The sequence below is a fragment of the Nerophis lumbriciformis genome, linkage group LG01, assembly GCF_033978685.3.
Source record: "Nerophis lumbriciformis linkage group LG01, RoL_Nlum_v2.1, whole genome shotgun sequence".
Taxonomy (NCBI): Eukaryota; Metazoa; Chordata; class Actinopteri; order Syngnathiformes; family Syngnathidae; genus Nerophis; species Nerophis lumbriciformis.
The window spans coordinates 26,486,440-26,512,500 of NC_084548.2; the positions used below are offsets into that span (position 1 = coordinate 26,486,440).

Consider the following 26,061-nt stretch of genomic DNA (forward strand, 5'->3'; position numbering starts at 1 on the left):
TCTTATTGCATAGCAAATAAAATTGTTCTTAAAAACACAATATACAGTAGACCTACATTGTATGTTGTTTGTCATTTCATATAGGTGGAGGCAGTTCTTTTGATGATAAAGACTTGTATGACCTAGGTGGTGGAGAGTACAAGCCTGAGGGAGGTGGAGGTAAGACGCCATTACCTGCTAGCTTTTTAAACACAGTTTTAGTAGTACAATAACATGCATTTATGTTTTTTTAATCTTAATGTTTAGGACATCATTTCCAGTCAAAATATTGTATAGAGTTTCTCATACTGAATGAGAAAGTGTGTTCTGGATTGAAGTTATGACTTTAGTCAAAGTATGTTGTTTGCTTCCAAAAAAGGGCGTAAGAGACAGGATAATACAACATAAATACGCCCTCTGTACCCGACCTAGAATAAAATATATGTTGTACAAACCCCGTTTCCATATGAGTTGGGAAATTGTGTTAGATGTAAATATAAACGGAATACAATGATTTGCAAATCATTTCCAACCCATATTCAGTTGAATATGCTACAAAGACAACATATTTGATGTTCAAACTGATAAACATTTTTTTTTTGCAAATAATCATTAACTTTAGAATTTGATGCCAGCAACACGTGACAAAGAAGTTGGGAAAGGTGGCAATAAATACTGATAAAGTTGAGGAATGCTCATCAAACACTTATTTGGAACATCCCACAGGTGTGCAGGTAAATTGGGAACAGGTGGGTGCCATGATTGGGTATAAAAGTAGATTCCATGAAATGCTCAGTCATTCACAAACAAGGATGGGGCGAGTGAATTTAAGGATTTCACCATCTACGGTCCGTAATATCATCAAAGGGTTCAGAGAATCTGGAGAAATCACTGCATGTAAGCAGCTAAGCCCGTGACCTTCGATCCCTCAGGCTGTACTGCATCAACAAGCGACATCCGTGTGTAAAGGATATCACCACATGGACTCAGGAACACTTCAGAAATCCACTGTCAGTAACTACAGTTGGTTGCTACATCTGTAAGTGCAAGTTAAAACTCTCCTATGCAAGGCGAAAACCGTTTATCAACAACACCCAGAAACGTTGTCGGCTTCGCTGGGCCTGAGCTCATCTAAGATGGACTGATACAAAGTGGAAAAGTGTCCTGACGAGTCCACATTTCAAATTGTTTTTGGAAACTGTGGACGTCGTGTCCTCCGGACTAAAGAGGAAAAGAGCCATCCAGATTGTTATAGGCGCAAAGTTGAAAAGCCAGCATCTGTGATGGTATGGGAGTGTATTAGTGCCCAAGACATGGGTAACTTACACATCTGTGAAGGCGCCATTAATGCTAAAAGGTACATACAGGTTTTGGAGCAACATATGTTGCCATCCAAGCAACGTTACCATGGACGCCCCTGCTTATTTCAGCAAGACAATGCCAAGCCACATGTTACATCAACGTGGCTTCATAGTAAAAGAGTGCGGGTACTAGACTGGCCTGCCTGTAGTCCAGACCTGTCTCCCATTGAAAATGTGTGGCGCATTATGAAGCCTAAAATACCACAACGGAGACCCCCGGACTGTTGAATAACTTAAGCTGTACATCAAGCAAGAATGGGAAAGAATTCCACCTGAGAAGCTTAAAAAATGTAAATCTCCTCAGTTCCCAAACGTTTACTGAGTGTTGTTAAAAGGAAAGGCCATGTAACACAGTGGTGAACATGCCCTTTCCCAACTACTTTGGCACGTGTTGCAGCCATGAAATTCTAAGTTAATTATTATTTGCAAAAAAAAAAAAAATGTTATGAGTTTGAACATCAAACATCTTGTCTTTGTAGTGCATTCAATTGAATATGGGTTGAAAAGGATTTGCAAATCATTGTATTCCGTTTATATTTACATCTAACACAATTTCCCAACTCATATGGAAAAGGGGTTTGTATAATTGTATCCCGCAGTGAGGGGAATACTTCCGGTTTATAATCCTTGGTCAACTTCATAGATCAGAGCTGTTTTTTACGGCAAGATTACGTAAAAGTTGAGGAATTCAGTGGCCACTTGGATACATTTTGTAAATTAAAAACCGTTAAAACAATTAAATGTAGGTCAATATATGTAAAGCTATTTTAAGGACATTTTATAGCTGACAAAACAAGTTAGTGTACTATATAATAATGTATTACATTATTGACTTCATTAATTATTAACACATTTTATTTTTAGAGTTTGAAATTCAGTACCTTTAATTGTAGCCTTATTTCAGACAGAGTGGCAGTAAACTTCTTGTTAAAGCCTAAATTTAGTCAGCTTTTCCTTGTGTCACTGGAACACTCTCCAGTTTACCCATAACCCTGAATAGGATAAACGGTAAAAATTAATCCATCCATTTTTAATCTCACTTGTCCATATTAGGGTCACGGGTGAGCTTGAGCCTATCCCAGTTGACTTCGGGTGGAAGCGAGGTACACCCTAGACTGGTCACCAATCAATCACAGGGGTCATATAGACAAGCAACTGTTCACACTCACATTCAACCCTATGAACAATTAACAGTCTTTAATTAGCCTAACATGCACATTTTTGGAATGTGGTAGGAAGCCTCGGGCCTGAAGTACCCGGAGAAAACACGCAAGCATGAGGAGAACATGCAAACTCCACAGGGCACATCATAGGTCTCTTTTGATGTAGAAAAGCGCTATGTGAATCTAATCCATTATTATTATTATTATAAAAGACTCATCAGCATTAAGGGGATCAGTAAGCTTTGTATATTCAGAACAAATAATTATGTTCTTTCATCTTTGCAGGTCGTGCTGACCAGCCCTACGGTAAATAACCCACTTAACTAATAACTTAGTACTTACTTTTTTGTGAGTGCTGCTGGCATCATTAAACCAGCTCTTGGGCCATGTAATCAATCAGGTAGATACAGCAGGCCATCAATATCATATACATTTTTGGCTTTAATGATTAATTTGAACCTTTCTTATTTCAGTGTGGAATGATTATACAACGTATTGAATGAATTTTAAAAAAAAGTACTGGGTGCACAATTTTAAATTTCATTAGGATTTTCTTTAACTTACACAGGGTCCAAATGAATAAGGCTTGATTTACACACATATATATATATATATATATATATATATATATATATATATATATATATACATATATATATATGTATATGTGTGTATATATGTATGTATGTATATATATATATATATATATATATATATATATATATATATATATATATAAAAATCTATATATATATATATATATAAAAATCTCCTGATGATTGAGGGTACCCCCCCTCATGAAACAGGCCTGTAGAGATGAAATAGTCTTGTGATTTTTTTTCCCACACATACATATATTGCGCTCTACTACGGTATCGAGCACTATTTTTTGGATAACCTTATTAAGACATATATATATATATATACACAGTATATATATATATTTATATATATATATATATTTATATATGTGTGTATATATATATATATATATATATATATATATATATATTTATATATTTATATGTATGTATGTACTGTATATATATGTATATGTGTGTATATATATATATACTTGTGTATATATGTATATACATACAGTATATGTATTTACAGTATATGTATGTATATGTGTATATGTATGTATGTATGTGTGTATATATGTGCATATATATGTGTATGTTTATGAATATATATATATGTGTGTATATGTATGTATGTATGTATGTATGTGTGTGTGTATATATGTGCATATATATGTGTATATATATATGTCTATGTACAAACGTACATACAGTATGTACTAAACTATAACCTGCTACCCAAAAGTGTACAATAATTATTCTCAACAAAAGAGGAGATTATGACTTTAGAGAAAAATGAAACTTTAACATTTGTATGCAAGCAGACCACCGAAACCGGAAAATGACCCCAATTATAATCAATTTGTTTTTGCAAAAACGGTTTTGTTGTTCATCAAAATCTTTAAAACTATGAGTTGTAATGTTTTCATATTGCAGGTATTCCTCATAAAACATGTTTGTGACATGAGGCGATTTGCATTTGTATTTATTTTTTTATTAATATTAAGGAATTGCAATTTTTGTATCACTACCCACTATTTCACAAGTGTGGTCAAAAATGACTCCAAGAAGTTCCTATGGAATCTTCTATTCTTAGCAACTATGACTGCACCACACACATCTGATGTCATCTTTCACATCTGATGCAACTTTGACTGTCAATACTGTCCCATTTACACATCAGATGTCAGCTGTCTCACCACCCAGTAAGGGGGAAATATCTGATCCATTACTGTAGGACGACATAAAGCTAATGAGGTAATTCCAAATACTGTACAACCTGGAACTTTTTACATTCTTATGGCTAATTATAGATGTGACAACCATGGCAGGTGCATTATACAAGTTAGTTGTCTAACCCACAAGTTGTGTGTTGTATTTTTCAACATTTGGATATAGTAAACTATATACAAACTACAGTATATACATAGTATATAGTATAGTAAACTCTGAACGTTAAAAACTAACTTGGTACATTCATTTTAGTTCCTGCTTCTTCTGCCAACATGGCTAACAAACACAACTGGTCACGTGACCCCGTTACCAACATGGCCACCAAAGACAACTAGTTATGTGACTTAAATGCCAACATGGCCACCAAACACAACTAGTCACATGACTGCCAACATGGCCATTAAATACAACTCGTCACGTGGCTCTCCTGCCAACATGGCCACCAAACACAAATTGTCACGTGACTTACCGGCCAACATGGCCACCAAACACAACTAGTAACGTGACTCTCCTGCCAGTTTGATTGCCAGATGCATCAGATGTGAAGATGACGTCAGATGTGTAGGTGGGACAGTAAGAGTTGCTAAGAAATAAAGCTTCATAGAAAATTCCATAGGAACTGCTTGGGGTCATTATTGACCTCATGTCACAAACATGTTTTATGAGGAATACCAGCAATATGAATTTATTAGAACTTTTGATATTCAAGATTTTGAAGGATAACAAACCATTGGTTCATTTTGCATCTAGGGGTTAAGAAACTCCCTCACCATCGGAACCAACTCACCACAAGGTGAGCTTTGCGTGGACCTCGGGGGCGGTGCCTCTGGATTGGCAGACCGGGGTGGTGGCGGTTCCTCTCTTTAAGAAGAGGAACCGAAGAGTGTGTTCCAACTATCGTGGGATCACACTCCTGAGCCTTCCCGGTAAGGTCTATTCAGGTGTATCGGAGAGGAGGATACGCTGCATAGTCGAACCTTGGATTCAGGAGGAGCAGTGTGGTTTTCGTCCTAGTCGTGGAACTGTGCACCAGCTCTATACTCTCATTAGGGTTTTTGAGGGTGCATGGGAGTTTGCCCAACTAGTCTGCATGTGCTTTGTGGACTTGGAGAAAGCCTTTGACCGTGTCCCTCAGGAAGTCTTGTGGGAAGTGCTCGGAGAGTATCGAGTATCGGACCGTCTGGTTGTGGTGGTCCGCTCCCTGTATGATCGGTGTCAGAGCTTTGTCCGCATTTCCGGCAGTAAGTCGGATCCATTAGTAGTGAGGGTTGGACTCCGCCAAGGCTGCCCTTTGTCACCAATTCTGTTCATAACTTTTATAGACAGAATTTCTAGGCGTAGTTAGGGCGTTAAGGGGATCCGGTTTGGTGGCTGTAGGATTAGGTCTATGCTCTTTGCAGATGATTTGGCTTCATCTAGCCAGCATCTTCTGCTCTCACTGAATCGGTTCGCAGCCGAGTGAGAAGCGACTGGGATGAGAATCAGCACCTCCAAGTCTGAGTCCATGGTTATCGCCCGGAAAAGGGTGGAGTGTCATCTCCAGGTTGGGAAGATCTTGCCCCAAGTGGAGAAGTTTTAGTATCTCGGAGTCTCATTAACAAGGGAGGGAAGAGAAGATTGTGAGATCGACAGGCGGATAGTGCGGCGTCTGCAGTGATGCGAACCCTGCATTGATCCGTCGTAGTGAAGAAGGAGTAATGAGCTTTGGGTTATGACTGAAATGAGAAGATCCTCCGTCAGTGGCGGGACTCTCCCTTAGAGATAGGGTGAGAAGCTCTGTCGTTCGGTAAGAGCTCAGAGTAAAGCCGCTGCTCCTCCACATCGAGAGGAGCCAGATGGATGCCCCCCGGACGCCTCCCTGGGGAGGTGTTTAAGGCACGTCCGATCGGTAGGAGGCCACGGGGAAGACCCAGGACACGTTTGGGAGACTATGTCTCCCGGCTGGCCTGGGAACGCCTCGGTATCCCCCGGCAGGAGCTTGACAAAGTAGATGGGGAGGGAGAGGGAAGTCTTGGCTTCCCTGCTTAGGCTGCTGCCCCCGCGACCTGACCTCAAATAAGCAGAAGCAGTTGTATGGATGGATGGGTTAATAAATCGTTCAAAGTGTTAACAAAGTACAAATAAGAATTTAAAAAACATCTTGAAGGTTGTTTTTTTTTTTTTAAAGATAATTTTATTTATCGCATAATGTGAACCATAAATGACTTACCTATTTATTAATGATAACTGTATTAATTGTTTATTTATTTACTTAATAATTATTGACTTACTCATTTGTCTATTAATTTACGTATTCATTTATTGATTTGTTCACAGTTGTGTTAAGTAAAAATAAAAATTGTTATGCTATGATAAAAAGGGGTAGGATTAAATAAGATCTGCTTCCTCCTATTTCTTTTTGGACATGCTGTAATGAGAAATTGGAAATATGTTATGTATTATTATCTAATTGTATGCATTATCAAAATAAACTAACACCATAACCAAGTTTTCCCCGTCTTGCTGATTTGAAGTGATATGTCTTGTATTTTTGCTACTAAACCATTAAAATATGCTAACATCTCTGCTGCTATAGATAAATTGACAGTAGCCATATTGAATTATTGCCGTTCATATAGGAACCTGAGTAAGTCTCGTTGCAATCCCGCAATAGAGCTTGGCCTTGTCAAGTGAAAAGACATTTGGGAACCTTCAACAGAGACTGGTTGATTGACTGGTGACCATCTCTTACATAAGTCAGCTTGGATAGTCTGCTGACCCATGACTCTATAGGATAAATGGTAGAAAATAAATAAATATTCAAATTTTGTGCAATCGGGACATTACTCTCAACATGGGACAAAACATTGCATCGATTTCTTTCATTCAAAAGACTCAACAAGAGTCAATATGCTTTTTCTATCCAGAATGATGTAGAACTGTAAAATAATTATGTTTTGTCATCTTCACAGATACTGGTGATCAGCCTCAAGGTAAATAATTACATTTATTTCATGCTTTTTCAAATGTTTTTGTGTTGATACCTCATTGTGACTGCTGTCGCCTCATTAATTCAACTCCTCCAATCAATTGTTACTGTGAAGCATGAAAGTTATATTATGGTTATTTTGGGCCATTAATGATTTATTTGAATGAAAATAAAATTATAATACACCTTATGTAATTAATGACTTTGAAAAACAAGAATTGTTGAGAAAGGTTCTCTAATTTACACAAGGTCAATATTGATATTAAGATTATATTATTATATTAAGATTTCCATATAGTATAGCCCCTTCAATACTTGGTTAAATATCCCTTAGCAAGTTTCACTTCGACCAGACACTTTTTGTAGTCAACATGCTTCTGGCTGGATATTTGACCACTCTTCTTGGCAGAATTGATTAAGTTCATTTATATTTGGTTGGTTTCCTGGCACGGTCCCAGCTTTTAGGCATAGTCCACTAATGTTCAATAGGGTTGAGGTCAGGGCTTTGGGAAGGCTATTCCAGCAGATGAATTTTAGCTGATTTATTCATTCCAAAAGCAGTTTTGATGTTTGTTGGGCTCATTGTTCTGTTGGCAATTGTAACACACAATCGTGTCAAAGTTTTAGCTGTCTAACTGTTGATTTGAGGTGAATTAGAAACATTTGGAGGTAGTCCTTCTTCATGATTTCATCCACTTTGTGCAGTGAATCAGTACAGACACCAAAGCATACTCCAAACACGACAAACGTGTTGTCGTTGTGGGCTAATTTGTTTCATCTGCCCAAACACACTTTCCTCCAGAAGGCACCTGGATTGCAAATTCAAGGGTGAACATATGTAAATTTGAATCTACTGTCACTTGGAAGTTTCATTCCTGCACCCTTTCAGTCCATGGTAATGTATGACCCCTGCCACTGACATTTTGTAAAAATGTCCAACATTTTTTGATTTGCTTTCAGTGTTTTCCACAGATTGTAGCAGTGGGGGCGTGGCTAGGAGGTGTGGTGGGGGAATGGCTGGGGCAGTGTCAATATGATGTTAATATATGATTTGCACGTTAATGATGCATATAATTTCTTAAAAAGGTGTAAAAAAATGTAAACATTAATTTCAAACAAATCTGTGTAACTTATTAGTAATTAGTATTAAGATATATGTTTTTTTTCATAACGTTTTCCTCTTTGTGTTGCTGCTTATTTTATTAGTACAATGTAATACAGGCTGGACTTTGTACACCCCAGGTGTATTGACATGTATTATTCAGCCGTCCCTGAATGTTGGAATTTAGTTTGCCAAGTACGTAAATAGTCTTTAAAATTAGAGATTGAAAAAACAACTTGAGGTTCTTTGAAAGTCTCGACAATGAAGTTACAGTAAAACTAAGCACAGAAAGAAAAGTACATTGATGTACTTATGAAGTGCACACACATACAATCATGGTAAAAAGTTTACATACACTTGTAAAGAACATAATGTCATGGCTGTCTTGAGTTTCCAATCATTTCTACAACTCTTTTTTTTTGTGATAGAGTGATTGGAGCACATACTTGTCGGTCACAAAAAACATTCATGAAGTTTGGTTCTTTTATTAATTTATTATGGGTCTACTGAAATTGTGAGCAAATCTGCTGGGTCAAAAGTATACATACAGCAATGTTACTATTTATTTGGCAATAACATGCTTTTGGTAGCCATCCACAAGCTTCTGGTTGAATTTTTAACCACTCCTCTTGACAAAATTGGTGCAGTTCAGCTACAGTAAATTTGTTTGGTTTTCTGACATGGACTTGTTTCTTCAGCATTGTCCACACGTTTAAGTCAGGACATTGGGAAGGCCATTCTAAAACTTTAATTCTAGCCTGATTTAGCCATTCCTTTACCACTTTTGACGTGTGTTTGTGGTCATTGTCCTGTTGGAACACCCAACTGCGCTCAAGACCCAACCTCCGCGCTAATGATTTTAGGTTGTTCTGAAGGAGGTAATCCTCCTTTTTCACTGTCCCATTTACTCTCTGTAAAGCGCCAGTTCCATTGGCAGCAAAACTGTTATGATCCGCTGCCCGGATCATATTTCTGTTTGGGTTTTCGGGTCACGTGTGTTTTCTGTTAGTCTTGGACTCATTTTGTTCCTGTCTGTGCACCTTTGAGTTGGTTACCATAGTTACATATTAATTCCACCTGCCGCTTGTGTTTCTGACGCGCACCTGTTGTAATCACTGACATTTTTTAAGCCTGCCTTTTCCAGTCAGTCAGCCAGAGACCAAGATTTTTTTTTAGATTCTGTTTACTCCCTCTGTCAGCCCCCCACTAAGGACTTTGTTTCTAGAATTAATCCTTATGAGAATTTTTTTTCAAAATTTAGATTTTTTCAGTCTCAGTCTCCTGTTTTCCAAGCCCCGCCTCCAGTGACTTTAGTTCCGCCCCCAGTGACTAATGCTCCCAGAAATGGACTTGTTGGACAAGTGAGAGGGGAGGAGTCTACCCCCCTCCTGACCTCCCTCCACCCACCACTGAAGACGATTCCAGATCACAGGGAGCGCGTCTGGTATCCGCTTCTTGGGGGGGGGGGCTAGTGCTGGGAGCTGTGCTACTGGGGTAGCACAGCTGCGCCCAGCCAAGCCACAACCTCCAGCCAGGCCACCTCTGCCTAAGTCACGGCTAGCACCTGCCCCTAGGCTGGTTTCCACACCAGCACCTGCCCCTAGGCTGGTTTCCGCACCAGCACCTGCCCCTAGGCTGGTTTCCGCACCAGCACCTGCCCCTAGGCTGGTTTCCTCACCAGCACCTGCCCCCAGGCTGGTTTACGCACCAGCACCTGCCCCCAGGCTAGCTCTAAGGCAAGCTCTGGTACCCGCTCCGGTACCCGCTCCCAGGCGAGCTCCGGTACCCTCTCCCAGGCGAGCTCCGGTACCCGCTCCCAGGCGAGCTCCGGTACCCGCTCCCAGGCGAGCTCCGGTACCCGGTCCCACGGCGACGACTCCTCCTGCTTCCACGGCGGCGACTCCTCCTGCTTCCACGGCGGCGACTGCTCCTGCTTCCACGGCGATGACTCCTCCTGCTTCCACGGCGACGACTCCTCCTGCTTCCACGGCGACGACTCCTCCTGCTTCCACGGCGACGACTCTTCCTGCTTCCACGGCGACGACTCCTCTTGCTTCCACGGCGGCGACGTCGACTCCTCTTGCTTCCACGGCGGCGACGTCGACTCCTCTTGCTTCCACGGCGGCGACGTCTACTCCTGCTGCAGCCTCGCCTACCCCGATGACGATGCCTGCCGCTTCCACGCCAACGTCTGCTCCTTCCTCGTCTCCGGCGGGCCTTCCCACGGCGCCGCCACCCTCCTCGTCGCGAGCGTCGTTGCCTCCACGACCTCCGGCTGGCCAGCTGCGCAAACAACCATCAGACACCGGCATGCAGCCCTCTCAGGGGTTAATTCTTGTACGCCCACGAATTGGGCGTAAGACTCAAAGACTGCTGAAGTTCTGGCGTCACTCCCGCCCACCTCGTCAGCCACGAATGTGGCCTTTCCCTGGTCGTCCGCCTCGCCTGCGGCAGCGGCGTTCCATTCGCCGCCGCCACCTGACTCATCCCCGGTGGATTCGGGGACACGTGGCCTGGCAACCCTCCGCCAAGACCTCCCTCTGCCCTTCCTTGACTCTTGAACTGTTGTGTAGTTGGTGGGTTTTAGTTTTTCCAGGGGACATCTGGAATCTGTCCCTTAAGGGAGGGGTACTGTTATGATCCGCTGCCCGGATCATATTTCTGTTTGGCTTTTCGGGTCACGTGTGTTTTCTGTTAGTCTTGGACTCATTTTGTTCCTGTCTGTGCACCTTTGAGTTGGTTACCATAGTTACATATTAATTCCACCTGCCGCTTGTGTTTCTGACGCGCACCTGTTGTAATCACTGACATTTTTTAAGCCTGCCTTTTCCAGTCAGTCAGCCTGGTTTCTTTATTTGTGTCACGCGACTGCTAAGTAAGTTTTTGCTTGTCTCCTAGCCCCTGCTAATTGTCATAGTCGTTGCTAAGTTGTAGCCTTAGCTTCCGGTGCGCTCGGCACCTTTTTCGGCCGGTTATTATGTTAAGATAGAGTTCAAGGGTGGACCCCGGGATGCAGAGAATGGAGGCAAGGGAAGCGTGACACAAATAAAGAAACCAGGCTGACTGACTGGAAAAGGCAGGCTTAAAAAATGTCAGTGATTACAACAGGTGCGCGTCAGAAACACAAGCGGCAGGTGGAATTAATATGTAACTATGGTAACCAACTCAAAGGTGCACAGACAGGAACAAAATGAGTCCAAGACTAACAGAAAACACACGTGACCCGAAAACCCAAACAGAAATATGATCCGGGCAGCGGATCATAACAAAAACAGGCCCAGAGCATAATACTATCATCACCATGCTTGACGGTAGGAATGGTGTTCCTGGGAATAAAGGCCTCATCATTTCTCCTCCAGACATATTGCTGGGTATTGTGGCCAAACAGCTAAGTTTTTGTTTTATCTGACCACGGCACTTTCCTCCAGAAGGTCTTATCTTTGTCCATGTGATGTCATATTATAAGCCTCTCTAATATTTGTTACTAGCACTTCTGATTAGTCTTTGTTGCACTAAATCAACCATATACAATGTATTGTTGGACGTTTTTATATGGTAACGCTGCTGTAGTGTAAAATGCATTTATTTCATGTGGTATGCACGTTCTACATTGCTAGCAATAGCGTTTGTATTTTCTCTTTAACCACCGTGTTTGAAGGTTGCAGAAAGAGTCCATATTTTCCACAAGTTGTTTATATTCCGACAAGGCAAGCAAAAATTTGCTCTCGTGGATGTGTCCACCTTGATTTCCGACCTCGTAAATGGAATGCATCGTTCCCAGCCTCGACTTTCAACTTTCAAGGTAAATGAACCATACCAAGGTTTAATGCACCATATCTCCGGACGTTTCTTGCTCAAACCTCAAACTCAAAATTTTAAACCAAATAATGTAGTCTATGTTTTTTGGATCATTATTGTAGGAGATGGAAGGACAAATATAACGTGGAAGGTGAAGTTACTTACTCATCGCAAAATCTTAAAAGAAAAAATATTTTTTATATTTGTCTGTTTGTTTGTTTTTTACCTGTAGCGCCCCGCCACAAGTAAATGAACACTATATGGGAAACACTGGCTTTTGTAATAAACGTGTTAAATTGTAGAGAGACTTAATGGACTGTGAACATGGGCAAGGCAGGCACCGGGTACGTCCCCTGCACTTTCTCTACCTTCCCTTTATGTCCTCCGCACTTTTCTAGCTTGTAATACAGAGTTAGATAACATTAAATTCATTTAAACAAGTTGCTCATATTTTCAAGTTGGAATCAAACGCACCATGTAGGCTACACCCATGACGCAGTATATAATACATATAATGAGAGGCATCGAACACGCCACGGCTCTTTGGGCTGCAAGCCTAAGCTAGTAGCGGCAAAATACTAGGCTATGCCATTATTATAGAAGGCTTGGAAACGAAGACAACAAGGATGCACTCGGTTGCAAAATATGCCGTACTGTTGAAACTTATCTAGATTAATGACATGTAGTTGTATACTTTATCTAGTTTAATGTTCTATGTTGTATACTTTTCTAGTTTAATCATCTATGATTGTATATTTATCTAGTTTAATCATCTATGGCTGTATAGATTATCTAGTTTAATTATCTATGGTTGTATACTTTATCTAGTTTAATTATCTATGGTGGTATACTTATGTAGTTTAATAACATGTAGTTCTATACTTTCTCTAATTTAATTATCTATGGTGGTATACATATCTTGTTTAATAATATATAGTTGTATATTTTATCTAGTTTAATTATCTATGGCGGTATACTTATCTAGTTTAATAACATGTAGTTGTATACTTTATCTCGTTTAATTATCTATGGTGGTATACCTATCTAGTTTTATAATACATAGTTATAAACTTTATCTAGTTTAATTTTGTATGCTGTATATTTTTCTAGTTTAATCATCTACGGTTGTATAGAGTATGTAGTTTAATTATCTACGGTTGTATTCTTATCTAGTTTAATCATCTATGGTTCTATACTTTATCTAGTTTAATTATCTATGTTTGTATATTTTATCTAGTTTAATTATCCATGGTTGTATACTTTACCTAGTTCAATTATCAATGAACTATAATAATAATAAACTAGATAAGCATACCACCATAGATATACTTATCTAGTTTTATTAATATGTATATATGTCCTAGGTGAGGGATCAGACAAAGAGCAGCTCGAAGACCTCCATGAATAATAAAAAACAAGGACCCAGATTTCCCTCGCCCGGACGCGGGTCACCGGGGCCCCCCTCTGGAGCCAGGCCCGGAGGTGGGGCACGATGGCGAGCGCCTGGTGGCCGGGCCTGTCCCCATGGGGCCCGGCCGGGCACAGCCCGAAGAGGCAACGTGGGTCCCCCCTCCAATGGGCTCACCACCCATAGCAGGGGTCATGGAGGTCGGGTGCGATGTGAGCTGGGCGGAAGCCGAAGGCAGGGCACTTGGCGGTCCGATCCTCGGCTACAGAAGCTAGCTCTTGGGACGTGGAATGTCACCTCGCTGGGGGGGAAGGAGCCTGAGCTAGTGCGCGAAGTGGAGAAGTTCCGGCTAGATATAGTCGGACTCACTTCGACGCACAGCAAGGGCTCTGGAACCAGTTCTCTCGAGAGGGGCTGGACTCTCTTCCACTCTGGCGTTGCCGGCAGTGAGAGGCGACGGGCTGGGGTGGCAATTCTTGTTTCCCCCCGGCTCAGAGCCTGTACGTTGGAGTTCAACCCGGTGGACGAGAGGGTAGCTTCCCTCCGCCTTCGGGTGGGGGAACGGGTCCTGACTGTGGTTTGCGCTTACGCGCCAAGCCGCAGCTCAGAGTACCCACCCTTTTTGGATTCACTCGAGGGAGTACTTGAGAGTGCTCCCCCGGGTGATTCCCTCGTGCTACTGGGGGACTTCAATGCTCATGTTGGCAACGACAGTGAAACCTGGAGAGGCGTGATTGGGAAGAATGGCTGCCCGGATCTGAACCCGAGCGGTGTTTTGTTATTGGACTTTTGTGCCCGTCACAGATTGTCCATAACGAACACCATGTTCAAACATAAGGGTGCCCATATGTGCACTTGGCACCAGGACACCCTAGGCCGCAGTTCCATGATCGACTTTGTAGTTGTGTCATCGGATTTGCGGCCTCATGTTTTGGACACTCGGGTGAAGAGAGGGGCGGAGCTTTCTACCGATCACCACTTGGTGGTGAGTTGGCTGCGATGGTGGGGGAGGATGCCGGGCAGGCCCAAACGCATTGTGAGGGTTTGCTGGGAACGTCTGTCAGAGAGAGTTTCAATTCCCACCTCCGGAAGAACTTTGAACATGTCACGAGGGAGGTGCTGGACATTGAGTCCGAATGGACCATGTTCCGCGCCTCTATTGTCGAGGCGGCTGATTGGAGCTGTGGCCGCAAGGTAGTTGGTGCTTGTCGTGGCGGTAATCCTAGAACCCGTTGGTGGACACCGGCGGTGAGGGATGCTGTCAAGCTGAAGAAGGAGTCCTATCGGGTTCTTTTGGCTCATAGGACTCCTGAGGCAGCGGACAGGTACCGACAGGCCAAGCGGTGTGCGGCTTCAGCGGTCGCAGAGGCAAAAACTCGGACATGGGAGGAGTTCGGGGAAGCCATGGAAAACGACTTCCGGACGGCTTCGAAGCAATTCTGGACCACCATCCGCCGCCTCAGGAAGGGGAAGCAGTGCACTGTCAACACCGTGTATGGCGAGGATGGTGTTCTGCTGACCTCGACTGCGGATGTTGTGGATCGGTGGAGGGAATACTTCGAAGACCTCCTCAATCCCACCAACACGTCTTCTTATGAGGAAGCAGTGCCTGGGGAGTCTGTGGTGGGCTCTCCTATTTCTGGGGCTGAGGTTGCTGAGGTAGTTAAAAAGCTCCTCGGTGGCAAGGCCCCAGGGGTAGATGAGATCCGCCCGGAGTTCCTTAAGGCTCTGGATGCTGTGGGGCTGTCTTGGTTGACAAGACTCTGCAGCATCGCGTGGACATCGGGGGCGGTACCTCTGAATTGGCAGACCGGGGTGGTGGTTCCTCTTTTTAAGAAGGGGAACCGGAGGGTGTGCTCTAACTATCGTGGGATCACACTCCTCAGCCTTCCCGGTAAGGTCTATTCAGGTGTACTGGAGAGGAGGCTACGCCGGATAGTCGAACCTCGGATTCAGGAGGAACAGTGTGGTTTTCGTCCTGGTCGTGGAACTGTGGACCAGCTCTATACTCTCGGCAGGGTCCTTGAGGGTGCTTGGGAGTTTGCCCAACCAGTCTACATGTGTTTTGTGGACTTGGAGAAGGCATTCGACCGTGTCCCTCGGGAAGTCCTGTGGGGAGTGCTCAGAGAGTATGGGGTATCGGACTGTCTGATTGTGGCAGTCCGCTCCCTGTATGCTCAGTGCCAGAGTTTGGTCCGCATTGCCGGCAGTAAGTCGGACACGTTTCCAGTGAGGGTTGGACTCCGCCAAGGCTGCCCTTTGTCACCGATTCTGTTCATAACTTTTATGGACAGAATTTCTAGGCGCAGTCAAGGCTGCAGGATTTGGCTGGTTTGGTGGCTGCAGGATTAGGTCTCTGCTTTTTGCAGATGATGTGGTCCTGTTGGCTTCATCTGGCCAGGATCTTCAGCTCTCACTGGATCGGTTCGCAGCCGAGTGTGAAGCGACTGGGATGAGAATCAGCACCTCCAAGTCCGAGTCCATGGTTCTCGCTCGGAAAAGGGTGGAGTGCCATCTCCGGGTTGGAGAGGAGATCTTGCCCCAAGTGGAGGAGTTCAAGTACCTCGTAGTCTTGTTCACGGATCGGTGCGGCGTCTTCAGTAATGCGGACGCTGTATCGGTCCGTTGTGGTGAAGAAGGAGCTGAGCCGGAAGGCAAAGCTCTCGATTTACCGGTCGATCTACGTTCCCATCCTCACCTATGGTCATGAGCTTTGGGTTATGACCGAAAGGACAAGATCACGGGTACAAGCGGCCAAAATGAGTTTCCTCCGCCGGGTGGCGGGGCTCTCCCTTAGAGATAGGGTGAGAAGCTCTGCCATCCGGGGGGAGCTCAAAGTAAAGCCGCTGCTCCTCCACATCGAGAGGAGCCAGATGAGGTGGTTCGGGCATCTGGTCAGGATGCCACCCGAACGCCTCCCTAGGGAGGTGTTTAGGGCACGTCCGACCGGTAGGAGGCCACGGGGAAGACCCAGGACACGTTGGGAAGACTATGTCTCCCGGCTGGCCTGGGAACGCCTCGGGGTCCCACAGGAAGAGCTGGACGAAGTGGCTGGGGAGAGGGAAGTCTGGGCTTCCCTGCTTAGGCTGCTGCCCCCGCGACCCGACCTCGGATAAGCGGAAGAAGATGGATGGATGGATGGATACTTTATCTAGTCCAATGATTTATGCTGTATACTTATCTAGTTTAAATATCTATGGTTGTATATTTATGTATTTTAATTATCTATGGTTGCATATTTACTTAGTTTAATTATACTTTATGTATTTTAATTATCTATAGTTGTGTAATAATAATAATAATAATAATAATGGATTAGATTTATATGGCGCTTTTCTAGACACTCAAAGCGCTTCACAGAGAAGTGAGAACCCATCATTCATTTTTACAACTCATTCATTCATCATTCATTCTCCGGTGTGAGCGACACCGGGGGTAAGGGTGAAGTGTCCTGCCCAAGGACACAACGGCAGCAATTTTGAATGGTAACAGGCGAGCTTGCAACCTTCAGATTTCTGGAAAGGCCGCTCTAGCCACTATGCCATGCCGTACTAATGTAGTTTAATTATTAGGGCTGTGAAAGTTAACGCGTTAACGCATGTAATTATTAAAAAGTATATATATTGCGTTACTATAAATTAATGAAGATTAATCAGTGTTTGTTTTGACCACTGGAAGGTGGCTCGCATTGCACAGGCAGTGATCAAGTCGGATGCCAGTGTGATGATAGTTAGAGCGACATGTATACTGTGTATATGTACATAATTTATCAATTTTTTTAAAGTAATTTTTATATACATGTTACAGGTTATATATCTTTTATTATTGAATGTATCAAACGTGATGAATATTTAATGGACCACAATGGAAACAAGCCTTTTGGCTTTATGTGCCAACCATTTGCCTTTTTAAAGCATTACATGGATTCTATTCTTTAAGATGTCAATAAACTTCTCAATCAATCAATCAATGCTCTGCGCCCTTTGAAACAAACTCAGACGGAACTTTGAAAAAAATTGAGGTAATTAGTTAGTACTGCAACGACAAACTTTCTTATCATCGACGCACATCAAGTTTAAAATAGCATCTTTAAGTGAAACATGAACGTGAGGATGGCGTCGCTAGCATGAATGCTACATTGACAGCAAACAGGACAACAAACTATGCTGGCTGAGTTCACCTGCGTTAAGCACAGATGAGTTGAACAATATGCCTTTTCCAAAATAGTTCAAGAGTGTTATTTATCCGATTAAAAAAATAATCACTTGACTATTAATTATCCATGGTTGTATAGTTTAATTATCTATGGTTGTATACTTTTTTTAGTTTTAATTATCTATGGTGGTGTAATTTTTCTACTTGAATTATCTATGGTTGTATACTTATCTAGTTTATTTGTCTATGGTTGTACACTTTTTCTACACTAAACACAAATAAAATATATATAAAATATAAACACAACACTTTCGTTTTCCCTTCATTTTTCAGGAGTTGTGCTCAGAGATCTAAAACTTTTACTATATACACAAAATACATATTCCTCTAAATATTGTTCACAAATCTGTCTAAATCTGTGTTAGTGAGCACTTCGTCTTTGCCAAGATAATCCGTCACACCTCACAGGTGTGGCATATCAAGATGCTGATTAAAGAGTGTGATTATTGCACGGTGTGCCTTATGCTACCCACATTAAAAGGCAACTCTGAAATGTGCAGTTTTATCACACAGCACAATGCCACAAATGTTGCAAGTTTTGAGGGAGCCTGCAGTTGACATGCTGACTGCAGGAATGTTCACCAGAGCTGTAGCCCGAGAATTGAATGTTCATTTCTCTACCATAAGCCGTCTCCAGTCTCCAAAGGTGTTTCAGAGAAGTTGGCAGTACATCCAACGGGCCTCACAATCGCAGACCACATGTAACCACACCAGCCCAGGACCTTCACCTCCAGCAGGTGCACCTCCATGATCATCTGAGATGAGCCACCCGGACAGCTGCTGCAACAATTGGTTTGCATAACCAAAGCATTTCTGCACAAACTGTGAGAAATCGTCTCAGGGAAACTCATCTGCATACTCCTCCTCCTCATTGGGGTCTCGACCTGACTGCAGTTTGTCGTTGTAACCAACTTGAGGGGGCAAATGAACACGTTCGATGATGTCTGGCACGTTGGAGAGGTGTTCTCGTCATGGATAAATTCCGGTTTTCACTGTTGAAGGCAGATGGCAGACAGCGTGTACGGTGTCGTGTGGGAGAGCGGTTTGCTGATGTAAACGTTGTGAATCGAGTGGCCCATGGTGGGGCTATGGTATGGGATAGGCGTATGTTATGGACAATGTACGCAAGTGTATTTTATTGATGGTATTTTGAATGCCCATACAAACCCCGTTTCCATGAGTTGAGAAATTGTGTTAGATGTAAATACAAACGGAATACAATGATTTATAAATCATTTTCAACCCATATTGAGTTGAATATGCTACAAAGACAACATATTTGATGTTCAAACTGATAAACATTTTTTTTGTTGCAAATAATCATTAACTTTAGAATTTGATGCCAGCAACACTTGACAAAGAAGTTGGGAAAGGTGGCAATAAATACTGATAAAGTTGAGGAATGCTCATCAAACACTTATTTGGAACATCCCACAGGTGTGCAGGCTAATTGGGAACAGGTGGGTGCCATGATTGGGTATAAAAACAGCTTCCCAAAAAATGCTCAGTATTTCACAAGAAAGGATGGGGCGAGGTACACCCCTTTGTCTACAACTGCGTGAGCAAATAGTCAAACAGTTTAAGAACAACGTTTCTAAAAGTGCAATTGCAAGAAATTTAGGGATTTCAACATCTACGGTCCATAATATCATCAAAAGGTTCAGAGAATCTGGAGAAATCACTCCACGTAAGCGGCATGGCCGGAAACCAACATTGAATGACCGTGATCTTCGATTCCTCAGACGGCACTGTATCAAAAACCAACATCAATCTCTAAAGGATATCACCACATGGGCTCAGGAACACTTCAGAAAACCACTGTCACTAAATACAGTTCGTCGCTACATCTGTAAGTGCAAGTTAAAGCTCTACTATGCAAAGCGAAAGCCATTTATCAACAACATCCAGAGACACCGCCGGCTTCTCTGGGCCCGAGATGATCTAAGATGGACTCATGCAAAGTGGAAAATTGTTCTGTGGTCTGACGAGTCCACATTTCAAATTGTTTTTGGAAATATTCGACATCGTGTCATCCGGACCAAAGGGGAAGCGAACCATCCAGACTGTTATCGACGCAAAGTTCAAAAGCCAGCATCTGTGATGAGTATGGGTAACTTACACATCTGTGAAGGCACCATTAATGCTGAAAGGTACATACAGGTTTTGGAACAACATATGCTGCCATCTAAGCGCCGTCTTTTTCATGGACGCCCCTGCTTATTTCAGCAAGACAATGCCAAGCCACATTCAGCACGTGTTACAACACCGTGGCTTCGTAAAAAAAGAGTGCGGGTACTTTCTTGGCCCCGCCTGCAGTCCAGACCTGTCTCCCATCGAAAATATGTGGCGCATTATAAAGCGTAAAATACGACAGCGGAGACCCCGGACGGTTGAACGACTGAAGCTCTACATAAAACAAGAATAGGAAAGAATTCCACTTTCAAAGCTTCAACAATTAGTTTCCTCAGTTCCCAATCGTTTATTGAGTGTTGTTAAAAGAAAAGGTGATGTAACACAGCGGTGAACATGCACTTTCCCAAATACTTTGGCACGTGTTGCAGCCATTAAATTCTAAGTTAATTATTATTTGCAAAAAATAAATAAAGTTTATGATTTTGAACATCAAATATCTTGTCTTTGTAGTGCATTCAATTGAATATGGGTTGAAAAGGATTTGCAAATCATTGTATTCCATTTATATTTACATCTAACACAATTTCCTAACTCATATGGAAACGGGGTTTGTAGATACCCTGACGAGATCCTGAGGCCAATTGTTGTGACATTCACCCAAGACCATCACCTTATATTGCAGCATGACAATGCACAGCCCCATGTTGCAAGAATCTGTACACAATTATTAGAAGCTGAAACATCCCAGTTCTTGCATTGCCAGCATACTCAAATGACACGTCAACCATTGAGCATGTTTGGGATGCTGTGGATCGGCGTATACGACTGTGTTCCAGTTTCTGCCAATATTCAGCCACAATCAACAACCTTGTGAAATTGTGAACAATATTTGAGAGGAATAGGTATTTTGTGTATATACTATAGTAAAAGTTTTACACCTTTGAGTTCAATGGGAGCAAAAACAAAAGTATAGCGTTTATATTTTTGTTCAGTATAGTTTAATTATCTGTGGTTGTTCTATTAATTAGATATCTTGTTTTGGTTAAGAAAGATTACCGTGATAAAACCTAAAAATACCGGGATATCAGTTTTGGTCCATATCACCCAGCCCTAGTTGTATACTTTATCTAGTTTAACTATCTATGGTTGTACTCTTACCTAGTTTAATTATCTATGGTTTTATACTTATCTAGTTTAATGATCCATGGTTATATATTTATTTAGGTTAATTATGGTTGTATACTTATCACTGTTCACTGAAATACAGTAGGGCTGCAGCTGTCAATTATTTTAGTAATCGAAACATTTATTTTTTAGTTTGTTCGAGTAATCGGATAAAACACACTTTATAGCCCTAATTGCGCATTTTAGGGAAAATAGTTTAAATAAACAAATATTTGTCTGCTTGCCATAACCTTCATTCTTTTTTTCTAAATAAAAAATATGCATTGTCAACCTTGTAATTGCACTTTTAACATTTAAGTTTTAAAATTGAATTCAATCAACAGAATATAAATTTAAGGTTTTTTCTAATCAAATGAATACATTTATTGATGTATCATTGCAACCCTAATATACAGACATATTGTTTTCTGTCTGCAACATTTCCTTGTTGGTGTAAACATGCCCTCCTGCCTCCGGCCTGAATCAATGACCTGGTTATATTAGGTATAAGGTCTGGGTTATTTTTAATGGTTCTCATGCACTGTAGGACACTGAACACATTAGACACATTTTCAGTCGGGTTTCATCTGGCTGCCTTTCTTTTTAATTTTGTCTCGCAATGTTCTGTTAGTGGTGAAGTGTATAGCGGGATGAGTAATTGCCCCGCCCCTTTTAGCCAGTTTTAACAATGAGCCAACTTGCTTTGAAATGTGTGTAACCATGTTGACAAATCTTGAATTATAGACAACAACATACTAAAGCTCCACAAGACTTCAGCTCTGCTGTGAAGTAGCAGGTGTGTGTGTTCTGCACTCTCCTTCAAGAAAGCCCTGAAAAAGCTCTGCACACTATTGTCCTTGCAACATCCACCACTTCTTTCATATTTAAAGGGGTTCCATTATGATGTTTTGTCTACATTTAAAACACTTTTTAGTAGTTTACATAACATGTAATGATGGTTCTTTCGTCAAAATGTTGCATAGATTATGTTTTACAGACCATCTTCAAGCCGTTTTCTGACCGTCTCTTCAGGATGCGCTGTTTTGTGGGCGGTCTTATGTACATGCTTCCACTTCAACTGCATCTTCTCCCCACCCACTTTGCTGTAGTTTTTAGCACTTCCATAGTGAGGCTACTGACAGATATTATTTAGAACTCTACGCTACTTTGTCAGTCTGCCTCACAGCAAGAGGATAGAGAAAAAGAAGGCGCCCTTTGACTACAGTACGGAAAACAATGGCGAACGTGCACAAGGCATTCTGGGTACATTTATGCTATACTGTATATGACGGTTTTCTCGATTTGTGACATCACCAATTGTGCACATTCCATACAGCTCTTTGGCAGAAATATGAAGAGGCAAGATTGTTTTATAAATATGTCCGCAATGCCTCCACAGTTTGATTTAAAAATGTTGAGACTATGCAGATCCCAAATACACAAGAACAGGTACAAATAGGTAAGATAAGTGTTTTTTTCCATAATGGGGCCCCTTTAAAAACTTGCTGCCTGGTAAATATTCCAAAATTGATTGATTTAGTCTGCACAATGCAATGAACTCATTAAAGTGGCCTACCATCGCTAGATCACCATCAGGTGTGATGGTGATGAGCTGTTGACTCTTGATAACAAACTTTATAAAAGCGTTGTATGTCCCTTCAATGGCAAAACTGGCAGTTGCTCTTTTTTGGCGATAATGCTGTCAGAAAGCATATGACTTTGCCACATCCACTATGTCAGTGGACTTGTCAAACTGGGGGGAGAAACGCTCACATGTTCAATGTCCTTCATTGGTCCTCCATCAGTGCCGTCACCTCACACTACCGTGTAACGGAATGGCGGGATTCCTTGTTGTTTTTGAACAACATGGCAATCATGGTTGAGCTGATACACTTTCACCTCCAAACTTTTGTCTTCATGAATATGCTGAATATATGCTGATCAGATTGCCCACAATACTAAGAGGAGAAAATGCAAATATAAGTACTCTGCAGACGCAGTGTGATCTATCAAGATTGCAATTGTTCTGTCGTCGGTGTTTTGTGTGTTTATATAGTGCGTCTGGAAAGGGCGCGCAAACCTGCAGTTGTGCAGAAATGCCTTTGAGAAAGGAGGCAAATGGCTGCAGCTCCGTCCTACATATGCTTGTCAACATACATGACTTGTCAAAAAGAAAAAATATTAGACATACTGTCTATTCAGCAATATAATTTCATGATGTAATAGCTTCCAGACTTAAGGGGCTAATTAAAACAAATTAAATTGATGCGTTTTGGTGTCTGTCTGCTGACGTTTTTATTTTTTTTATTGACGTTTGTTTTTTCATTTACAGGATATATTATTAACATATCTCCTGTATGAAAAGAAACGTATTGCAACTTGCATTTCTTGTGTTTGGAACATTCCAGCACACACTCCATAAGCACGCGAAGGCGCGCTAAAAAAGTGGGTTCTGTCGCAGATGTACTACAGGACAGCTTCTAAAATGCCCATAAAAAGTGGTACATGTCTGCTGTATGTTTCAAAACATAGCAAAATGCCACAAGTCGGGTCATGATAACATGGATGTACAGTAAATGAGGGTTTCCATTGTGAAATGTGCGTAGTAAACGCAAAAACATTATTTAAATAAGGCTGTCTGCACAAGTTATCAATAGTACACACAGTCTTAGTATCAATCATTCACTCAATCAATCAAAGTTTATTCATATAGCCCTTAATCACAACTGTCTCAAAGGGCTGCACAAGCCACAAGGACATCCTCGGCTCAGATCCCACATCAGGGCAAGAAAAAACTCACCCCCCAGGATACAATGAGAAACCTTGGAGGGGACTGCAGATGTGGGGACATCTGCTAGATATAGGGAGACCCGAAAGTAATAAGTTACAGTAACCGAGACGAGACATAACGAACGCATGAGTAATGATCTCAGCGTCGGTGGTGGACAAAATGAAACATATTTTAGCGATATTACGGAGATGAAAGAAAGCTGTTTTAGTAACACTCTTAATGTGTGACTCAAATGAGAGCTTTAAGTTGTAGATAATACCGAGATTCTTTACCGAGTCGCTTTGTATAATTGTTTGGTTGTCAAATGTTAAGGTGGTTTTATTAAATAGGTGCCTGTGTCTAGCAGGGCCGGTAATCAGCATTTCCGTTTTCTTAGCGTTGAGTTGCAAAAAGTTAGTGGACATCCATTGTTTATTTTAATTTAGACACACCTCTAGTTGACTACAATCAACAGACACTGTAATTGCCTGTGTCCGAGCTTGCTCTAATGGAGTTAGTCAGTGTGACTCAGCCAGTAATCTATGTTCCTAGGTTGAGTGATGGCGCCTTCCCGGTTAGGGTAAAGGCCGTCCCTCATCAGTCACACGAGACCCGCCCACTAATGGTACACGCAATTTTATAATTTGCACACGCTATTTGGCTCTTGGTATTTTGATCTTACTAGATCACGCTCTATTGGTTGTACAAGAGAAAAAGCATCGTATTTGCAAAATGTGCCACATTGTAGCCAACACCCTTTTTTGCCTTTTTTATTTGTGTGAAAGGAGTTTTATAATATCCATAAAGGCTGTATGGAGTCAACTGGACTTTTATACAGAAGAGTCCATTTGCATCAATTAAACCTTTTTGAATTATATGACCTGATGACTGACAATTTGCACACATATACAGGTAAAAGCCAGTAAATTAGAATATTTTGAAAAACTTGATTTATTTCAGTAATTGCATTCAAAAGGAGTAACTTGTACATTATATTTATTCATTGCACACAGACTGATGCATTCAAATGTTTATTTCATTTAATTTTGATGATTTGAAGTGGCAACAAATGAAAATCCAATATTCCGTGTGTCACAAAATTAGAATATTGTGTAAGGGTTAAATTTTGAAGACACCTGGTGCCACAAACTAATCAGCTGATTAACTCAAAACACCTGCAAAGGGCTTTAAATGGTCTCTCAGTCCAGTTCTGAAGCCTACACAAACATGGGGAAGACTTCAGATTTGACAGCTGTCCAAAAGGCAACCATCGACACATTGCACAAGGAGGGAAAGACACAAAAGGTTATTGCTGAAGAGGCTGGCTGTTCTCAGAGCTCTGTGTCCAAACACATTAATGGAGAGGCAAAGGGAAGGAAAAACTGTGGTCAGAAAAAGTGTACAAGCGATAGGGATCACCGCGCCCTGGTCAAGATTGTGAAAAAAAACCCATTCAAAAATGTGGGGGAGATTCAGAAGGAGTGGACAGCTGCTGGAGTCAGTGCTTCAAGATCCACCACCAAGAGACGCTTGAAAGACATGGGTTTCAACTGCCGCATACCTCGTGTCAAGCCACTGTTGACCAAGAAACAGCGCGAAAAGCGTCTCACCTGGGCTAAGGAAAAAAAGAGCTGGACTGCTGCTGAGTGGTCCAAAGTCATGTTTTCTGACGAAAGCAAATTTTGCATTTCCTTTGGAAATTGAGGTCCCAGAGTCTGGAGGAAGACAGGAGAGGCACAGGATCCACGTTGCCTGAAGTCTAGTGTAAAGTTTCCACCATCAGTGATGGTTTGGGGTGCCATGTCATCTGCTGGTGTCGGTCCACTCTGTTTCCTGAGATCCAGGGTCAACGCAGCCGTCTACCAGCAAGTTTTAGATCACTTCATGCTTCCTGCTGCTGACCTGCTCTATGGAGATGGAGATTTCAAGTTCCAACAGGACTTGGCGCCTGCACACAGCGCAAAATCTACCCGTGCCTGGTTTACGGACCATGGTATTTCTGTTCTAAATTGGCCCGCCAACTCCCCTGACCTTAGCCCCATAGAAAATCTGTGGGGTATTGTGAAAAGGAAGATGCAGAATGCCAGACCCAAAAACGCAGAAGAGTTGAAGGCCACTATCAGAGCAACCTGGGCTCTCATAACACCTGAGCAGTGCCAGAAACTCATCGACTCCATGCCACG

General features: G+C 42.0%; 1 protein-coding gene across 6 annotated transcripts in view; it reads left to right on the plus strand.

Annotated features, from left to right (window-relative positions):
- The window catches only part of cd99 (CD99 molecule), a 55,649-nt gene that overhangs the window by 16,058 nt on the left and 13,530 nt on the right, over nucleotides 1-26,061 (plus strand). For 3 of the 6 annotated variants that reach the window (XM_061978234.2, XM_061978197.2, XM_061978216.2), the window contains 3 exons: nucleotides 85-159; nucleotides 2,789-2,809; nucleotides 7,272-7,292. In XM_061978234.2, the coding sequence (XP_061834218.1) occupies nucleotides 85-159; nucleotides 2,789-2,809; nucleotides 7,272-7,292 (117 nt within the window). The remainder of the gene's footprint in view (nucleotides 1-84; nucleotides 160-2,788; nucleotides 2,810-7,271; nucleotides 7,293-26,061) is intronic. The other 3 variants (XM_061978245.2, XM_061978207.2, XM_061978226.2) reach the window with 1 other exon arrangement.